At 47.8% G+C, this 16,610-nt stretch overlaps 5 protein-coding genes across 7 annotated transcripts; 3 read left to right on the top strand and 2 right to left on the bottom strand.

The window, feature by feature from the left end:
• Window positions 1–555: 555 nt before the first annotated feature.
• Window positions 556–2,890, top strand: BDBG_02517 (uncharacterized protein). The gene is made up of 4 exons (XM_002627800.2): window positions 556–837; window positions 930–1,570; window positions 1,638–2,574; window positions 2,655–2,890. The coding sequence occupies exons 1-3, from the start codon at window positions 787–789 to the stop codon at window positions 1,807–1,809; spliced, it is 864 nt and encodes a 287-aa protein (XP_002627846.1). The 5' UTR covers window positions 556–786; the 3' UTR covers window positions 1,810–2,574; window positions 2,655–2,890.
• Window positions 2,607–4,355, bottom strand: BDBG_16592 (uncharacterized protein; the record flags this gene model as incomplete). Its single annotated transcript, XM_031724516.1, has 1 exon — window positions 2,607–4,355. The coding sequence occupies one exon, from the start codon at window positions 4,353–4,355 to the stop codon at window positions 2,607–2,609; it is 1,749 nt and encodes a 582-aa protein (XP_031577132.1).
• Window positions 4,356–5,903: 1,548 nt separating this feature from the next.
• On the bottom strand, window positions 5,904–8,356 carry BDBG_02516 (alkaline ceramidase; the record flags this gene model as incomplete). Its single annotated transcript, XM_031720824.1, has 3 exons — window positions 5,904–7,208; window positions 7,275–8,061; window positions 8,154–8,356. The coding sequence occupies 3 exons, from the start codon at window positions 8,354–8,356 to the stop codon at window positions 5,904–5,906; spliced, it is 2,295 nt and encodes a 764-aa protein (XP_031577131.1).
• Window positions 8,357–8,724: 368 nt separating this feature from the next.
• Window positions 8,725–12,032, top strand: BDBG_02515 (BCAS2 family protein). 3 transcript variants are annotated; one of them, XM_031720822.1, is made up of 4 exons: window positions 8,725–9,382; window positions 9,457–10,751; window positions 11,092–11,574; window positions 11,658–11,988. In XM_031720822.1, exons 1-2 carry the CDS (start codon window positions 9,346–9,348, stop codon window positions 10,077–10,079), a joined length of 660 nt encoding a protein of 219 aa, XP_031577129.1. In that variant the 5' UTR covers window positions 8,725–9,345; the 3' UTR covers window positions 10,080–10,751; window positions 11,092–11,574; window positions 11,658–11,988. The 3 variants fall into 3 exon arrangements, with proteins under 3 accessions (XP_031577129.1, XP_002627844.1, XP_031577130.1); XM_002627798.2 differs by having other exon boundaries at window positions 8,780–9,382; window positions 9,457–11,574; window positions 11,658–12,032; XM_031720823.1 differs by having other exon boundaries at window positions 9,204–9,382; window positions 9,483–11,991.
• A 453-nt stretch (window positions 12,033–12,485) lies between these two features.
• On the top strand, window positions 12,486–16,452 carry BDBG_02514 (cell wall anchored protein). Its single transcript, XM_002627797.2, has 3 exons — window positions 12,486–13,754; window positions 13,850–14,484; window positions 14,568–16,452. The coding sequence occupies exons 1-3, from the start codon at window positions 13,430–13,432 to the stop codon at window positions 15,705–15,707; spliced, it is 2,100 nt and encodes a 699-aa protein (XP_002627843.2). The 5' UTR covers window positions 12,486–13,429; the 3' UTR covers window positions 15,708–16,452.
• Window positions 16,453–16,610: the final 158 nt, after the last annotated feature.

The following is a 16,610-nucleotide window of genomic DNA, read 5'->3' as shown; positions in this document are numbered from 1 at the left end:
ATATAACACTGAGTTAATGAATGATGAAAAAGCAAAAATATACTTGCATTTATAAGTTGATAATAAGAGAGCAATTGATCTAGTAAAGGAGGAATTCTTAATACAAAGATCACATTATATCAAGATTAGATATTATATTCTCTGCAACTTAATTGAAAAAGAGGAAATCATGATAAAACATATTAATTCTACAGTAAATATAGCTGACAGACTTATCAAGTTACTGACAAAGCCTGCATTTGAAGATTTTATCAAAAGAATTGATTTGAAAGAGATTAAAAAGAAATAATTGAATGATAATAATAATACAGTGAATCAGTGAATTTTGTATGTATTTCTTAATTTTTACAGTTATTACTGTATGAATGCCTTTCCTAATAAGGAAATCAGGGTCTGATTAATGTAATTAATTATTATTGCATTTTCAAAAGATGTAGCAAGGGGGGGTGTTGGTGATTACTACACCTACCCTAGTCACGTGCCACCCCAACCTATTCATTTAGTGTAACTCGCGTAGTTAGATTACAATACAACACAACAACGTTATCCTCCAAGATTTTTAACCTTAAATTGATATCAGATGGCGCTAGATCTAAAGTAGCCGAGTTCCTTCTTGGCAAACGTCCAGTCTATTCCAACCTCCGTCATAGTTGATGATGCCGACTGCGTGAACGATGAACATAGCATCAACCAACTATCGCAAAGTAGATACAAAGACCAACTGTCATGGACGACTCACTCATGTCTTAACGCGAAAGAAAAAAAAAAAAAAAAAAGAGAAAGTTGATGGCTTCGTTCTTTAGCCTGAGTCAGGCATCTTGGCTCTATCCTTTACGAGTAAACACCATCCCCAAGCTCTCCCCCAGCTTTATCACCTGGGCGTTGGATTACTGCCTAGGTATACTGCTAACAACTTTATTTACAACCAGGGCATAATATTCTTTATCTCCCATCCTTTCCTATGGCCTCTGTTCCGTGCACGACTACTCTCCATCTCCCTCCTCTCTGCTTTCATTTATACCCTCCTATTCACCCTCACCTATCTCCCACAAGTTGCCTTTCTCGCCATCTTCCAAGGTAGCGGCGCCTGGGTAAATGGACTCTTCCTCGTCCTGGGAGAAGGCGCCGCAATCGTCCAAATACTCTTCGAAGCCTTCTTCGTCGATGAGACGCTCGTTGATGTCTTTGATGCCGTTCTAATAAGCCAGGGTGAAGAAGACCTGGTCGCTACCTCGCGGGCCATACATCCTCGAGCAGACCAGAGTCAAGGCGGGGATGGCGACGGTGATGGGAACGGCAGCGGGGATGCTGCTCTATCGCTAAATCCAATGCAAAGGCTGGGTAAGCCGATTACTAGTGCCATATATGCGCCCTTCTCGGTGCGGCAGATTGTGGAGTTTATCGTTCTGCTGCCGCTTAACTTTGTGCCCGTGGCTGGGACACCGATGTTTCTGATCCTAGCAGGCTATCGTGCGGGGCCGTTGCAACATTGGAGGTATTTTGAATTAAGAGGGTTTAATAAGAATGAAAGGAAGAAGTTCGTGGCAAAAAGGAGGATTCGGTATACATGGTTAGTCCCTCGGAAATCTAGATTCACTTGCTCCAACCCCCCCCCCTAACATCAAATACATCCACAGGTTCGGAACAGTTGCCTTAATCCTGCAACTGATCCCCATGCTCTCCATGTTTTTCCTTCTCACCACCGCCGCCGGTTCGGCTCTATGGGCAGCCGATTTTGAGAGACGTCGGCGGATAGCCATCGAGCGCGCAGAGGCAGGACGTCATAGTGAATATCGCACTCTTCCATAATATTCTCGACAATCAAACACGCCCGTACTATCTCTTCTCTCTCCCCATCTTCAATTTTTCTGGGTTTCGGCTTTCCTTTCGGGCGTTTCGGTTTCGGTTCCGGTAGACACGGAGTGGAAGGTTAAAGTTAAAGATAGTTACAGTTGAACTTAAAGCATCTAATACGATATTTATGCACGGATAATGTTTGGTGTATGTTTTGTTCCGGTTGATTTATTGTTCATGAATCGCGCTATACCGATATATCATTTCTTTCCCCCCCCTTTTTTTTTTTTCTTTCTTTTCTTTTCTTTTGGTTTGTTTCCGGCCTCGTTGGGTAGTTATTAACTATATGATACCATAATAATGTCTGTATGATAATGCGATTTTCTTCAAACCGAGTTACACGAGAGAAAGCCGTTGTATGGGGAACTTGAGGGCCCCTAATATCTCACGCTAGGTGGAGAGGCGCCGACTGAACATGTATAGAGGCTACTCGAGGGAGAAAAAAAAAGGGTAATTGACTACCAGTTCTTCTCATATTGCCAATGGATAGAATAGCATCTTATGTATGTATAACTTCTCCTTCCGAAAAGGTAAACTCGAATCCACACCCATGCCTATCAGGACAGAGACATATTTCGAACCACCAATGTCCACCATGGCATATATTAATATTAAGCTCCCTTCCTTTTTTTCAAAAATATTATTCTATTCACTCTCCCACTAGCGGAAAAAAAAGAATACAACACCTCAAAACCGAGTAAGAGACCATCACAATAAACGGTACGGAAAAAACAACCTCCGCCTTTCTAGCATTAGCCAAGTAATAACTCATCCGCTGCCCGCGTGAGGACGCCGACCAGCCCTCCTCCACCCTCACGGTCACGGTCACGGCCACCGTCCCTTAGCACCCCATCCTCTCCTACTGTGACAGGGTGAACATCCTCGTAGGTCTTTTCCTTGCGACGGCCATTATCATCATCGTCGTGACGGCCTTTGCCGTGACCTCGTCCACCCCCTCCGCGTCCGCCACCGGGTTCGCCATGGTGGCCACCGCCGTTACCTCCGCCGCGTCCGCCGCCGCGTCCGCCGCCGCCTCGCTCGCCGTCTCCACCCGGACCATTAGCTGGGGGAGGGTTGTTGGGTGGCGCTTGGTTAGCCGGGGGAGGTGGCGGCGGCGGCGGTGGTGATGGCGGTGGTTCTTCCCTTGAAGGCGCCTGGGTTGGTGCCACCTGTGCAGGTGGAGCTGGGGGTGCATGTTTTCGGGGCGGTGCTTCAGTTGGAGTTGGTGCTACTTGTACTGGCGGGGGTTGTGCTGGTTGAGCTGATGGAGGGTTTTCTCCTTGGACAGGTTCTGGAGAGTATGCGGGGCCGCATGCCGTTATATATACTGTGGTTGTCATCATCTGGCCTCCTTTCACGTTTTGCCGAGGTGGTTGCTCCTGGGGTGGCTGTTGCGGAGTTTTTTGGTTGGTTCCCGGGGGCGCGGGTGCAGGTTCGGGTGCAGGCTCGGGTGCAGGCTCGGGTGAAGGCGCGGGTGCAGGTGCGGGTGCAGGTGCGGGTGCGGGCTTGGGAGCAGGTGCAGGAGCAGGTGCACGCGCAGTGTCGATCGCCGGCATGATTACTGTCGACACAAAGGTCTTGGTAACGCGGATGGTAGTTGTTGTACCCGTCGCCTGAGGCGGCTCTTCTGTGCCTTGCGGTATGATAGTGCTCCCACCTGGGTTCACAATTGAGTTTGTATCTAGGTTTGTACCCGGAAATAGAAACCAGGGCAGCGGAAGGGACCAGGGAAATGAGAATGGGAATGGAGATAGTCGGCCTGTTTCGGCCGGGGGGTGTGGTGCTTTGGTGGGCCTGATGGGCTCGGTTGGTATAGCTAGAGTAGATGCCATGTCCACTCGCGTAGCTAGAGCTTGTGTACCAGGATGATCGGGGCCAATTTCCGTGGACACAGCTGGGATAGAAATTATGGCGGGACGCCTAGAAGCATCACCTCCATCACGTGGACTAGGACTCGAAGGGGGTGGTGGAGGAGGCGGAGGAGGCGGAAGTGAAGAAGAAGGAGGCGGAGGCGGAGGAGGAGGTGGTGGTGGTGGTGGCGGTGGAGGTGAAGAAGCAGGAGGAGGCGAGGGAGGTTTAGTATGTGGAGGTTGTCGAGTAACCGTCACAGTTTGTGTGCTGGTAATGCTGGTAGTCCCATCTACCAGTACATCTGCTGTAGCGACCGGGATGTCTGTACTGCGGAAGGTAGGACTCGTAGATCGTGGAGCTCCAAAAGTCGAACATATCGTTGTAGACAGATGCGGGCGATTTATTACCACGCAGGCCTCATTGTTTCCGGCTAGTTTTTGCTCGACGACATCATTGATGTTGAAAAATAGAGCACGTCCTTGACGCGCTGCAGCAACAGAAGAAACTTCCCCAGGCGAGAGAGGGCTCACTTCATTCGTCGCACTTCTCAATGGAGATAGGTTGGGGTATTGCGAACGCTGAGGAACGGGACCGGCCGCGACGAAGATTGCAAATGTCAGAGAGCATAGGACGCAATTTTCGAAACGCATCTTGGAGAATGAAACCAGCAGATGTATCTCGCTATTAGGAGCCGGGACTTATGCGGCCTCGTGCCTATACAGTTAAAAGTAGTTTTAAGGATGGTGAAATGCCGGAAGCGAAAGGATTTAACGAAATGTTTCAGCAAGTGTGTTGGGTAGATAGCAAAAGAACAAACGACTGATTAAAGCGGAAAGAAAGACGTAAGGAACAGGTTCTCTAAAGCTAGAGTAAAGAGCAAGATTTCATGACAAGCCCATGAAACGGATAATAAGCTCTGAAGAGAGGAGCTGTGGCAGAGGAGCTGTGGCAGAGGAAAAATATCTAATCTTCAAGAGGCCCGGGGGGGAAACGAAGACCAGATGCAGTGGGAGAACACAAGTCCTATAAGTCCCTGTGAGAGAGAGCCGACAGCTAACTGCCAAAGACGCATTCTTCTTCCCTTGACCTAGATTTTAAACTAGGGGGGAGGGGATGAAGTATGGGCGCGAAAGACTTGGACATTGTTCTTGTGGGCGCCATGAACCAGTCTGTGATAACCGTGTTAGTATGTGACCATGGTGTGGGTGGTGGAGGGAGGTATACCGCGTTAGTTATGGCCCTGTTATTTTTTATGACAGTGGATTAACTGAAGCTAGATAAAGCAAAGGTGTTTCGACTTGAGAGCAACACAAAAGAGAAGATGTGGGTTATGTTGGAAGTACACTCTGTCGCACGGAGGCATGGTTGGGGGACGCGGGGGCGACGGGAGCGTTGACAAAGAGCAGACGTTGCGCACCAGCGGCACAGCACGCATCACCCGATTGGCGGAATGGGGGTTGGGATGGATGAAAGAGCAGGTATAAAAGAGGATTGCGACGAAACAAAGCAAAATAATGAATTATGAGAAAAGAATCTGGAGAGAATGAATTAATACGGAGATAAATACTTCTGGTTTCTGCGTTCTTCCGTGGCCAGATCAGCCAACTGGGCTTGGATGAGCGATATAAGAGTGCGAGATAGCTCGGATCTCTGCAAGGTACAGAACATGTTAATATAAAACTAACACAAGCCGTCGACGGGTTGGTTTCCGTTATCGAATGAGAGCTGTTGGAAATACATATTTACTGCTCGAATCGGATGAAAATGCCTTTCCTTATTTGCGGATCCTGGGGGAATAAGAACTATCCAGCGTACTCCGTCCTGCATTTGTCATTTCCTGCAGGCAAATACTGCACCACGCCTACGTAAGTCATGCGAACGTTTGCGAAGGCGTGATAGCAGGCATTCGGGTCCTTTTATAACAGGTCCCCGGACGGCAGCCGAATAGACCAGGAGATATCGGGATATGCAGATCAGCAAAGGCCGTGAAGATAGATTTAAAAATGTTTCTTCATTTGATTTATATTTGATGTTGTACAAGGGGAATTCGGGGACAAAGAAATGAGGGAGGCGGGGGAAAAGAAAAATTGCAAAAAGCAACAAGAAAAGAAAATCCGACATGGAGTTGGTTGGTTACTTCATTTGCTTCTTTCCCTAAAATGCAATACGGCAAACCCAAGAAAAAAATTTTTTTTTTCTCACACCTGCACCTGGAAGGTTTCTCCAATTCCTTCAAATTGTGTGATCTCCCCGTTTATCTTCTTCCAATCGCCGAAGTATCTCATGCGATAGGTCCCACTCTTGAGTTTTCTTGGGTTCCCAACAGAATAGAACTCGTCATCAATAAGCCACTCAACGGTAACCTCGCTGGTGCCCAGGACAGGATTGATGCGCTTCCAATGATAAACTAACGTCCAGTCGAAATCGTCCCGAACTACCTCCCAGCTCCTCGAGCCTGGCGCTGAGTACTCAACAGCAGTATATGTTCCCTCGAGCCTAAGGTTATTCCGTGGATTGGCGCCGATGAACTTGGTTCTAACTGTGTCCCCTGGTTTGTAAGCTTTGGACTTGTCTGGAGAGGAGATAGCATCCCCAAATTTCTTTTGAATCGGCGTGGTGTCGTGGATAACTGGAGTTATGAAAGAATATGATATATCCGTATGGATTGGTGGGCTAGGTCCCGCAGGGAAGGGCGGCAACTTCTTTCTAGATGGCGAATCTTTGAGATATGGCAGATATGTGAGGGTTAGATTCATGTGAGCAGCCAAGGTATGGGGTCCATGGAGTGTAGATGCTCCTTCGTAACGCTGTACACCATATTCTTCTTCTGTGGTGATATAATGGACATAGGTATTTGCGGGACCGCCCAAGACGGTGATAGGGTCGGAGATCCCGAGAACATCGGTTGCTGATTTGGAGATAGCCTCTTTCCATCGTCTGCCAGCCATTGTACTCGCTTCACCTGGAGACACAATTATGACCATTTGGCCTACACGGAACAGCTGGACGTCTACAATGTTTGGAGACCAGGCGTAGGGCAATTTCGATCCGCCAACGTCAAGCAGGATGATTTTAGGTTCTTGGCATTTCTTCTGCTCTTTCGAAGGGGCATGGAGGAGGTCTCTTGCGACATACCAGAATGGGTTTTTCGTGGATCCATCCGTTGCGTTCTGGGTGAAATCAAACACCCCAGGGCCATCGGTGGTGCCTGCGGCGAACGAAAAGCCAAGGGAGGCGTAGCAAGTATTCAGGTTGCCACGACTGGGATCAAGCGGAGACGTGAAAGTAAAATTTGAAAAGTCTTGGAATGTATGGAAGGCGGCTACATTATCGGCTCCACGAATTGTAACGGCCGTTGAGTTCATTTTGGCAACCAGATCTTTGGCTGCAGCATACTGTCGGCGACCATTTTCAAAGCAGCTTTTTGCCCCTTGGTCCATTTCGCGGAAATAGGGCCCACGACCATGGCAGGCTGTGGTTTTCCCACCGCAAGTGCTTTCTTTCTATTGTATAATATCAGTATGCCTTTTTAAGCTAGAATGATTGTACTGGAGAAATAGTGAACATACGAAGGTACACGGAAGACCAGATCCATCCTCACACCAAGCTCCAAGGGTGTTGGGGGACGTGTCTCCAACGTTAGACTGCGAGAATCCGGCCACAAAGTCATCTGCATATTTCGCATCATCCTGAACACTTCTCTCAAACAAGTACGCAGCAACGCCCTTGTTATCTCCAGCGATAAGTGTATTGTTACCGAAAAGCGATGTTCCATGCACAGGATAAAAGGTAAGGATACCGATAGTTTTCTGATCGGCGATCCGGTCGAATTTCAAGAGAGTCAGTGTCTTGTCAACATCGGAATTGTAACGTTTTTTTTCTTCCTCCGGATTCGCGATATATGCGGATGGGCTGCGGTTAATAGCGCCGTCCTCAACTTCGATAGATCCAAAGCTCAGCCGGCCAGGAGCCAAGTTCTCATGAGCTCTCTTGATAGATAACAATGCGCCATCAACAATTGCCCGATAGCTCTGTTTATCAAAGCCCAAGCTTGTAATCTGTGGTAGGAGGTAGTTCAACCATGCTCCAGGTCCCGCGTGTGAGTGCGTCCCTGTAACGGCAACATTCATCTTTCCGTAGCGAGTGTACTCTCCACCTAGAGCTCTAAGCCCGTCCAAGATACCTTGTCTAATTGCAGTGTCACCCATCGCATTATCGAGAACGAGGTATACAAAACGCTCATCAGGATTCTTGGTGCTTCCCACGATAAAGGCACGGGAATAGATGCGCTGTCGAAGTCCGGTTCCCACTTGATTTATATCCGCGTAACCCATGAGGTTGAGCTCCACGACAGGTCTTCAGAGGCAAAAAATAAAAAATAAAAAGGAATTGTTAGTCAGTTGGCAACACCAATACAACCGAATAGACGCTTGACCGGAGGGACTTGCCCAGTAATATCAGCCTTCCCAGTACCCAAGAGAAACACATCGTCTTCCCCATTCGATTGCCGTGACCTACCGGAATATGCGCTTGTCTTGGAAGAGTACCATGGTGAGGGTTGAGTATCTTCCACGACGAAAACAAAGTGCAAAAGGACGAGTACGCAAGCCAACGAACCGAGCAAGCCCGCGAGGATTCCCCCAGGCGCCATCTTGAATGGAGATCTTCAGTCGTGGTTGAAATGTCTTTAATAGCAGTAGAACAAGATGCGCTCAAAGACTCAGAGCGACGCAGGAATGTCGGACAGCAGGCCCTGCCTCGGGGTTTGTAGCGTGGTCGTACAGCGAAAAGGGTTCTACTTATATATGGCCCACATCGTGTGAGCAGGGCATGAGACCCTTCAGGATCCGGAGTAAATATTTCAGGGGCAATGCAACTATTCACGCTTGGTGCTGCGGTTGAAGGGCGCGTTTGGATTCCTGCGGAGTGGATGAGGGCCACATGATGGAGGTTCCTCCCCGCCAAAGAATCTCGAAGCGAGCTTACTTTGGATCAATCAGGATTTAGAATTCCCTGTTGCGGTGGACAAACACTGGTAGCACCAGAGCTGGCCATCTTCGCGCACGGTAGTCAGGGCCAAACCAGCGACTACTGAAGGATGATCGCCGTCGGGACATGAAATCTGGGGAAGTTTTGCCTGTCAAATGGCATGTTGAAGCCAACTGTTTCCCCATCCCCGGTGCTAGCATCGCAACCGACGAGCAGGATGTGCCGAGTACAGGCAACTCTAAGGGGCCAATTGCCGATGAATTAGAGTGCAACTCGAGATAAACATGTGCCACGCCTTGCCATGAAGCCGGGGTAATCATGAAAATATCAGAAAGATTCAAAGACTCGCAGCTGCCAAAGATTATTGTGATATGGAGGAACCCATGTAGCTCGGTTCGGCTTGTAACTATATGTACATGTACCAGCAGGCTAATTTAGTGTGGAAGGGTACATGGTTGTGTTGCTTGTCTCCCAGGTACCCTCACATACTAAATTTGCCTAGGTGGTACAAGGAGGGAATTTAGTGTAATCACGTGATATCTATTCTTGCGATGTGGTGTAACTACAGCATTGCTTATCTCCCCCAAACCATTCAACACACAGACCGGAGGAGACTTTCAGGGCTTCAACCACCAAGTATACAACAGGAAAATGCCTCTTATAAACGAATTCCACGACTCCCTACCATGTAAGTTGCTAAAGTCGCGATCATCCTCCTCCCCGTGCGATCGACGGCTTCATGGTTTATTAACACTTGGCCAGACATTGATGGTGACCCAACGGCGCAGGCTCGTGCCGATATTGACAAACTCATCTCCGCTGAAATGGCTCCCAATCACCAAACAGTCCTCCACCCGTCCATCCCCGCTCTACCCCAAAGTCAATTCTCCAGCCTCATGCAAAAGGAACTGGACCGAAAGGAGGCGAACCTGCCTCTAACGGGCGGCATTGACTTGTCGAGATACGAGGCTCCGGAGGCTCCAGAGGACACCCTGGCGTCAGGGAAAGAACCTGCGGAGATCCTACATTGCTGGCAACAAACGCTACGAAAAGCGTACACTGCCAGCTCTCATCTATCCACAAGACAGGAAAATCTAGCTCTACTAGAGGCACACGGAAAGAACGCGTGGCTTATCGGTAACTCGCAACTGGAGGATATACTACGACGGATTGAAAAAGAACTGCAGGAAACGAAGGAAGCTACAGATGCCGTCCATAAAGAGAGGAAAATGAGGCAGGAGACAGCAAGGGGCGAGCTTGTCGGGTTGGAGGATGCTTGGAAACGAGGAGTGAGTGGGATAATCGATGTGGAATTGGCAGCGGAGAAGCTTCGGCAGGACATTCTTGAGCGGAGACGCCAGCTATCAGGAGTCCAGATGCAATAATGGATGCACATTCCCAGGATCTTCGTTACGCTATATATCAAGAGTCCTTGGAAACACAGCTCTGGCGGAATTAGTTGGTTCTCCCGAGCCTCTCCTAGTACGCGTTAGTCCTATCAAGGAAGAATTTGGGTCGAGCCGCTGCCCGAGAAAATATAAAAAATAAGCGCCAAGGATTTTGATGGGAAATACATACAAAACTGAACGGGCGCATTGGCATGCATGACTCGTGAAAAGTCTAACGGGTAAAGAGCGATTGGCTGCAGCAGGTTTTCAGCGAGCATTTGCGTTTACCCGTTCATCACCCGAGTCAGTACAAGACCAGTTTTATCAACTTTCCTCGGAAACGACTATCTATTCACAGGGCAAATGCCTTAGTCGGTTATACGAATGCGTGTCTCGAGCGGAGAAACAAGGGAGCTTGGGCCCTACACAATATTTGGATATAACTCTTGAACAACATCCCGAGAGGAAGGATGGGAGCGGATGCTATATCAAAGTCTGGAATTCTTCATATGTCGTCCAACATTGTCAACGAGTGCCAGCTACCTAGATAACGCCCTGCATTTTGTTCCTTAGAGGGCGCGACGGACCGAGCGGGTTTGCTCGTCATTCACCTTGTCCACACATGACCGCCAAACTACCATAAAAACTCCAACAATATTATGTCCATTAGTCAGTTCCCATCTTTCTAACCTAGGGCAGAAGGTGCCAACGGTTATATCAATTCCATTTAAAACTAAGATTTCACATTTCAATGGCATCCTACTCTATAAATGAATTCTTTTTATTTTTATTTTCATTTTTATTTTTTATTTTTCTGAACCGCCATGACCATATCGTCCCCACATTTGCCAGAAATCAGCACTACTACTTTCCCCTTCACCTCAATATATAGAGTTTCTCATATATTGTTTCTCATTCGAACCCCCCTCAAAAGTTTCCAATGGTGGAGAGGAACTTCATTGGAAGAAGTTTGCGTTTCTTATGACTTTATGACTAACTATCCCGCTAGCCCTAGACGATTGGAACCTAACTCCTGAACTCCTTACTACCTACCTTGCTCTTTTTTCAATTAGCTTTGCATCCACAAAGATTTTATTATATATCATATAGAATACGACGAAATATTATCTCCCACTCCCGATAATGCGGAGAGCGGGGTCTAGGGGTCTATTAGTACGGGCACGGATATCAACCCCCCCGGTCCCCCCCTCCTCTTCCTCCTTCCGCAGGTTCTAATTCAAATTGATCTACCGCGAGGAGGGAGGTCCGTTTTGCGTCCCTGTTGGCAGCCTGACCAACCTGGATTGTAATATTCATGTGCACCTCATTGAAGCTCTTTCTATTTGAGAAGGGTTTTATCGCCCTGGCATATCTCCCCGTGACGTGAAGCTGCATTCGATCACAGCTTCTCTCTAACTATTCCCGTCCATCGGAATGGTCTCGACGGCATGAAGGGGCTGAAGCTTTCCGTATCTCCTGACATTATTCCAGTGTAGGGATGCCTCCGGCGTCCTTGTCCCTTCTCTTTCCCTTTCTAGTCACATACGCCCGATGCTAACTTTTGCGCGACTGTAGAATAACTTAGACCGCGCTTCTTATTGGTGAAAAGTGTGCAGTCCCTACTGCGGAGGATTTTGTGTATTCCGGTAGCTGCACTGGATCTGAAAGATTCTCACGAGTCACTGGCAATCTCGCCCGACTTTAGATTGGTTTCAAAGCGGGGGGGGGCGATTTCAGTTTGCAATATAATCGGCGAATATATAACCGTCAAAGAAGAAAGAGAAGGAAAGAAAAGGATGCAGAAACCGAAATTGAGTTTCCTTGTTAATTAACCTTCCAATTGCTGTTAATATTATAAGTAGCTTCGATGGCATATATGCTTTCTCTGGGATTGATAAAACTAGTACGCAGTAATAAGTTTCAAATCGAAACTTCTGTTCTTCGTAGCAAAAGGAGTGAACAACATTATTATTATTATTCCAGGGACGGTTGCATAACAACCAACCATTTGACTCTAGACTTCCAGACCAAAGTTTGGGCTCCGCTAAGCTAGCGCCGGCCTGAAAATAAGCATACAAGAACCAAATAAGCTAAGTAGTTTATCGCCCTGTTTTTAAGAACGAGCTTCAACAAATTACAATGTAATGGGTTTTAAAGCAGCGATCCCGTGAATTCTCGGGGAAATCGAAGCGGCCAAAGCTCGCCTACTTCTGCCACATGTTTTAGTTATCCATCAAGCCCTTGTAAGAAGTACGGAGTAAGTTATAGGTAGCTAGTCCGTACAGATGTTGGCGGGGTAAGTTAACTTAAGAGAAAGTGTATTTATATTTAGATCAAATTAAACTCGCTCCCCTTTCAATTGAAACATCGCGCGTCTAACCTAGGTAGGTACAGGTACTAGTCCATACATACAATGTACACCTCCTTCCCCTGTTCAGAGAGTTTTTATGCTTTAAAAAGCCATACAAACAACTGTGGAACTGATTTGAGCCGGCAATCTCTGTGTCTACATCACGTGATATGGTTTCGAGCCCCGAGGATCCTCACCACCACCTGCGAGTCCTTGCGTTCGTTTTGCTCAAGCAACATCCTGGTAGTTAAAGAATCCACCAACAAAGTGCATGATGATGCCGGACGAAGACGAACCAATTGCTTGGGAATATACTGTTTATTGCCGACTTGCCAAGCGCTGCCGGTTGGCGCGTTACGTATCTTGCTGCGGGGAGTCAGCAAGGAACGGCTGGTTAAACTCCTCTATTCCTACGATGTACGGAGTAGCATGGAAGAAGTTTCTTTGTTTCTCAACCTACGGACGACGATACATACAGAATTTCGGCGGTTGTACGTTGGCTTACTCCATTATCCGTTCAGATTCTTTATGCCAACTCCAGAGACTATTATTCATGATTACTCTCATTATTATTATTATTACTTTCTGATCGGTGATCACACGGTCCCGTTTCGGTCAGGTCAAGCGTTTTTTTGGCCGTTTGAAGCTACTGGCCAATCCCGGCACAATCCCTAGGTTTTTGTCGACTTGGGAGGCCGGCGGAGAGTGAGACATTCTCAGACCTGGGACATTCAACATTTATTCGCTCTTTCCACCCCCCCCCCCCCTCCTCCTCTTCCTCTAATATCCTTACATTTCTGATTTCTTTATTATTCAATAAATAATTGGATTTGTTTGAACTTTCCGGGGTTTGTTTTTTCTTTTTGCGTTGGGTGATGAGTAACTGAGCGAGAGCGAACATACTAATATAGTAACTAGTAATCAGTGGTCGGGTTAGATTCAAGAATCCGACTCTTTCGATAGGATACCCCAGGGGATTTTGTATTCCCGATGATAGATGATGCCTCTCGCTTATTTCCTTTCCCATCTATCGATGCCTCGATTGTCGCTGCGGTTTCTTTCTTTCGCGCTTTTTACTTATTTCCTTGTTCATAATGACCATTCTTACGGGGTCGGGGTGATGGGTGTGGCGGCGAGGGCTGCGACACCGAGCTCGGATCGAATATATAACCGGGTGGGTAGAGACAGGATCTTTAGGCGCGAGGATACACCGACGGATATTTGCAAGCGATGGTCTCAACAAACAGCAGTGGTCAATGGGACACTGTATAGTTTTGGAGGACGGTCCATGACCGATTCAAGTCAAAAAGATAACACGTGGAGTATGTACATGCAATTCCGATCCTCAAGGTGGATAACTATATCTCTCACTGTTCGGAAATGTGTTCTGCTAACCGTTTCGTTTTGATGATAATAGACAATGACTTTATGACCCTCGATTTAAAAACCACTTGGGATATATCGGCTCCCAAACTTACCGGCCTCCCCCGACTATCCGGGCCCCCACCAGTGTCAAACGGATACCTTTGGAATTCCCTCGAATCCTTGTATCTATATGGCGGAGAGTACTCCGATAATCCACGGGACTTCCCTACGGCATTCAGTTTATGGGAGTACCACATTCCGTCGTCGAGCTGGAAGGAACATAAAAATCCCCGTACTTCTCGGGGGAGCAATTCCAATGCCGGTGATCGGCCTGTTCAGCGGTCTGCGGAAGGCGCAGGCATTACGGTTCTGGAGTTGGGAAGGGGCTTCTATTTTGGAGGGCATTTGGATGGATACACGACTGAGGGCTGGGACCTCTCCGTCCCACGAGTATATCTGAAGTCGTTCATCGAGTATACGTTCCCTGGCTTTATGAACAACGATGTAGAAAGTTTAAAAGGAGATAAACCTGCCGGATCGAATGGTGCCTGGCGAAATATCACCGAGGGTGGACTCCAAGAATCTGCCGGATTTACTGAAAGGGCTGATGGAGTCTTGGTATATGTGCCTGGATTTGGAAAACATGGGGTTATTCTGGGTCTGGCTGGTGGGACCAATGCGACATTCGTAAGTGTTATATTAAAATCCCCCCAATGTGGATAGTCTGTTATGTTCATACAAACCAGCTCGCTAACTGCTCTGACTAATAGACCCAAATGAATGTTATCGATGTCTATGACATTGAAACTTCCATGTGGTACAAACAAGCAACAAGCGGAGAGACGCCAGCGATCCGAGTTAATCCGTGCGCAGTTGCTGCGTCCGCAGCAGATGGAAGCAGCACTCAGGTGTATCTATATGCTGGGCAAAACCTAATTCCGTATGGAGAACAGATCCAGTACGACGACATGTGGATCCTCAGCATCCCCAGCTTCACGTGGATCAAAGTCAACACGAATGGCCAGTCCGTTCCCCCAGCCCGAGCAGGACACACGTGCAATATCTGGAATTCTCAAATCATCGTGATGGGCGGCTACGTGGGGCAAGACCTGACCTGCGACAGTCCCGGCATTTACATCTTCGACGCATCCACATTACAATGGAAAACGCAATACGTTGCGCTGGAAGGGGCCAACTACCTGAACCAACAAGACTCCCAAAAGCATGACATGAGAGGCCTGAGCGGTAGCTATGGCTATAAGGTCCCCAAGGCCGTCCAAAAGGTCATCGGCGGCGATGACCAGGGGCGTGCAACGGTAACTAAACCCGCAACGGCAGCCACAGGAGGGCCCATGGCAACAGGGAAACCCATCACATACACCGTGACGAACCCGGATGGCTCCGTAACCACCCACACCAGCTTACCGGGCCAGGGCCGGGGGGGAGGACCCAACGTAGCGGCCATAGCCGCCGGCGTTGTCGCGGGGTGCCTATTCATCCTCGCCATCTATCTCGGATTCTGCATCTTCGTCTACCGCCGCCAGCTAGCGCTGTACAAGAGCCACATCGCCGCCGTCCAGCGCTCGCCAACCAGCAGTCGCATCGCGCTCAACGGCGACAAATTCGGAGCTTCCTTCGTTCCTCTCTCTTCCTCTGAGAATACTGGTAGCGCACGGCACATGTCGTTCAGCGAGACCGGGTCGAACGTAACTGCTGCCTTTGGGGCGGGAGGAGGGACGCAGCCGGGCTATCGCGGGTTTACGGGAGATTTTCGACCGTCCAGCGGACCCGCTGGGGGGTTGGGGAGTGCGTATAGCAGTACGGACGACCTGCTTGCTGGGCAGGAGCCGACGTTTTTGGGGGTGATGTTGAATCCTCGGCGGAGTTTGAGGGTTATTAATAAGGATTGAACTTCTTTTCCCCTATTTTTTTTTTTTTTTTTTTTTTTTTTTTTTTTTCTCTTTTAATATGCGGTCATAGCTAATATGGTATATCTATTGTGTGCATGGTTTTGTATTTGTGCTATGTTTCTTTTTTTGCATGCATGCGGGCGTTGGTCGGTTTATTCTTTTTTATCCTTTGCGTCATAATGATTTTTGTTTTCCGTATCATGATGCCGTTTTGCATGTTTTCCATTTCTCTCTGTGCTATGGCTAATTTTCTCGTTCTTCTTCTTTCCCACTTGCTCGTCTTTTTTTACTTCACACGTGTTTTCAAACATGCATGTAAAAAGTTCCCCTTTTTTTGACCTGTCGTTTCATCGTACAGTTAATAATACCCCGATCTTGTGTCGTCATGCGGATTCCTCTCTTTATTTCATCGATAGTTGAATTTCTCTTTTTTCTATTTTTTTTTTCTCTTTTCTTGTATCTATCTATCTACCTTGCTCTTGCTGTCTGCAAGGATGATGAAAGACGATAATCAATATAATAATAGTTACAGTTGGTACTTAATTTTACATTCCCTCCTACAACCTGCACCTTTGCCCTTCTTCGGGACCGCTTACTTACTCATACTACCACTTCCCCTCCCCCTATCCCCCTTTTTCCTCCTCTCTCCCGCCCTAATCAAAAGGGGGGGGAAGCTGCACGGGTTATAACACGAAAGCTCCCTCCGTAGCTATTATTGAAAAAGAAGAAAAAAAAAAGAAAAAAAGACCAACCCCATCCGCTTCGATTTTGAAGATTCATTTGTAAGCCAAGCGTCGTCAATCAAAGGCTACGTCCTCCCCATACGTCACGAGGTTCTCCCGTGCGTAAGGAGCAAATGAAGGACCAGCGAGCGCCACACCGAGGCATTTACGATGCATGGTG

This window comes from Blastomyces gilchristii (assembly GCF_000003855.2).
Source record: "Blastomyces gilchristii SLH14081 genomic scaffold supercont1.3, whole genome shotgun sequence".
Lineage (NCBI taxonomy): Eukaryota > Fungi > Ascomycota > Eurotiomycetes > Onygenales > Ajellomycetaceae > Blastomyces > Blastomyces gilchristii.
Note: the sequence above shows the minus strand (reverse complement) of the source record. Positions and strands in the feature narration are given on the sequence as shown.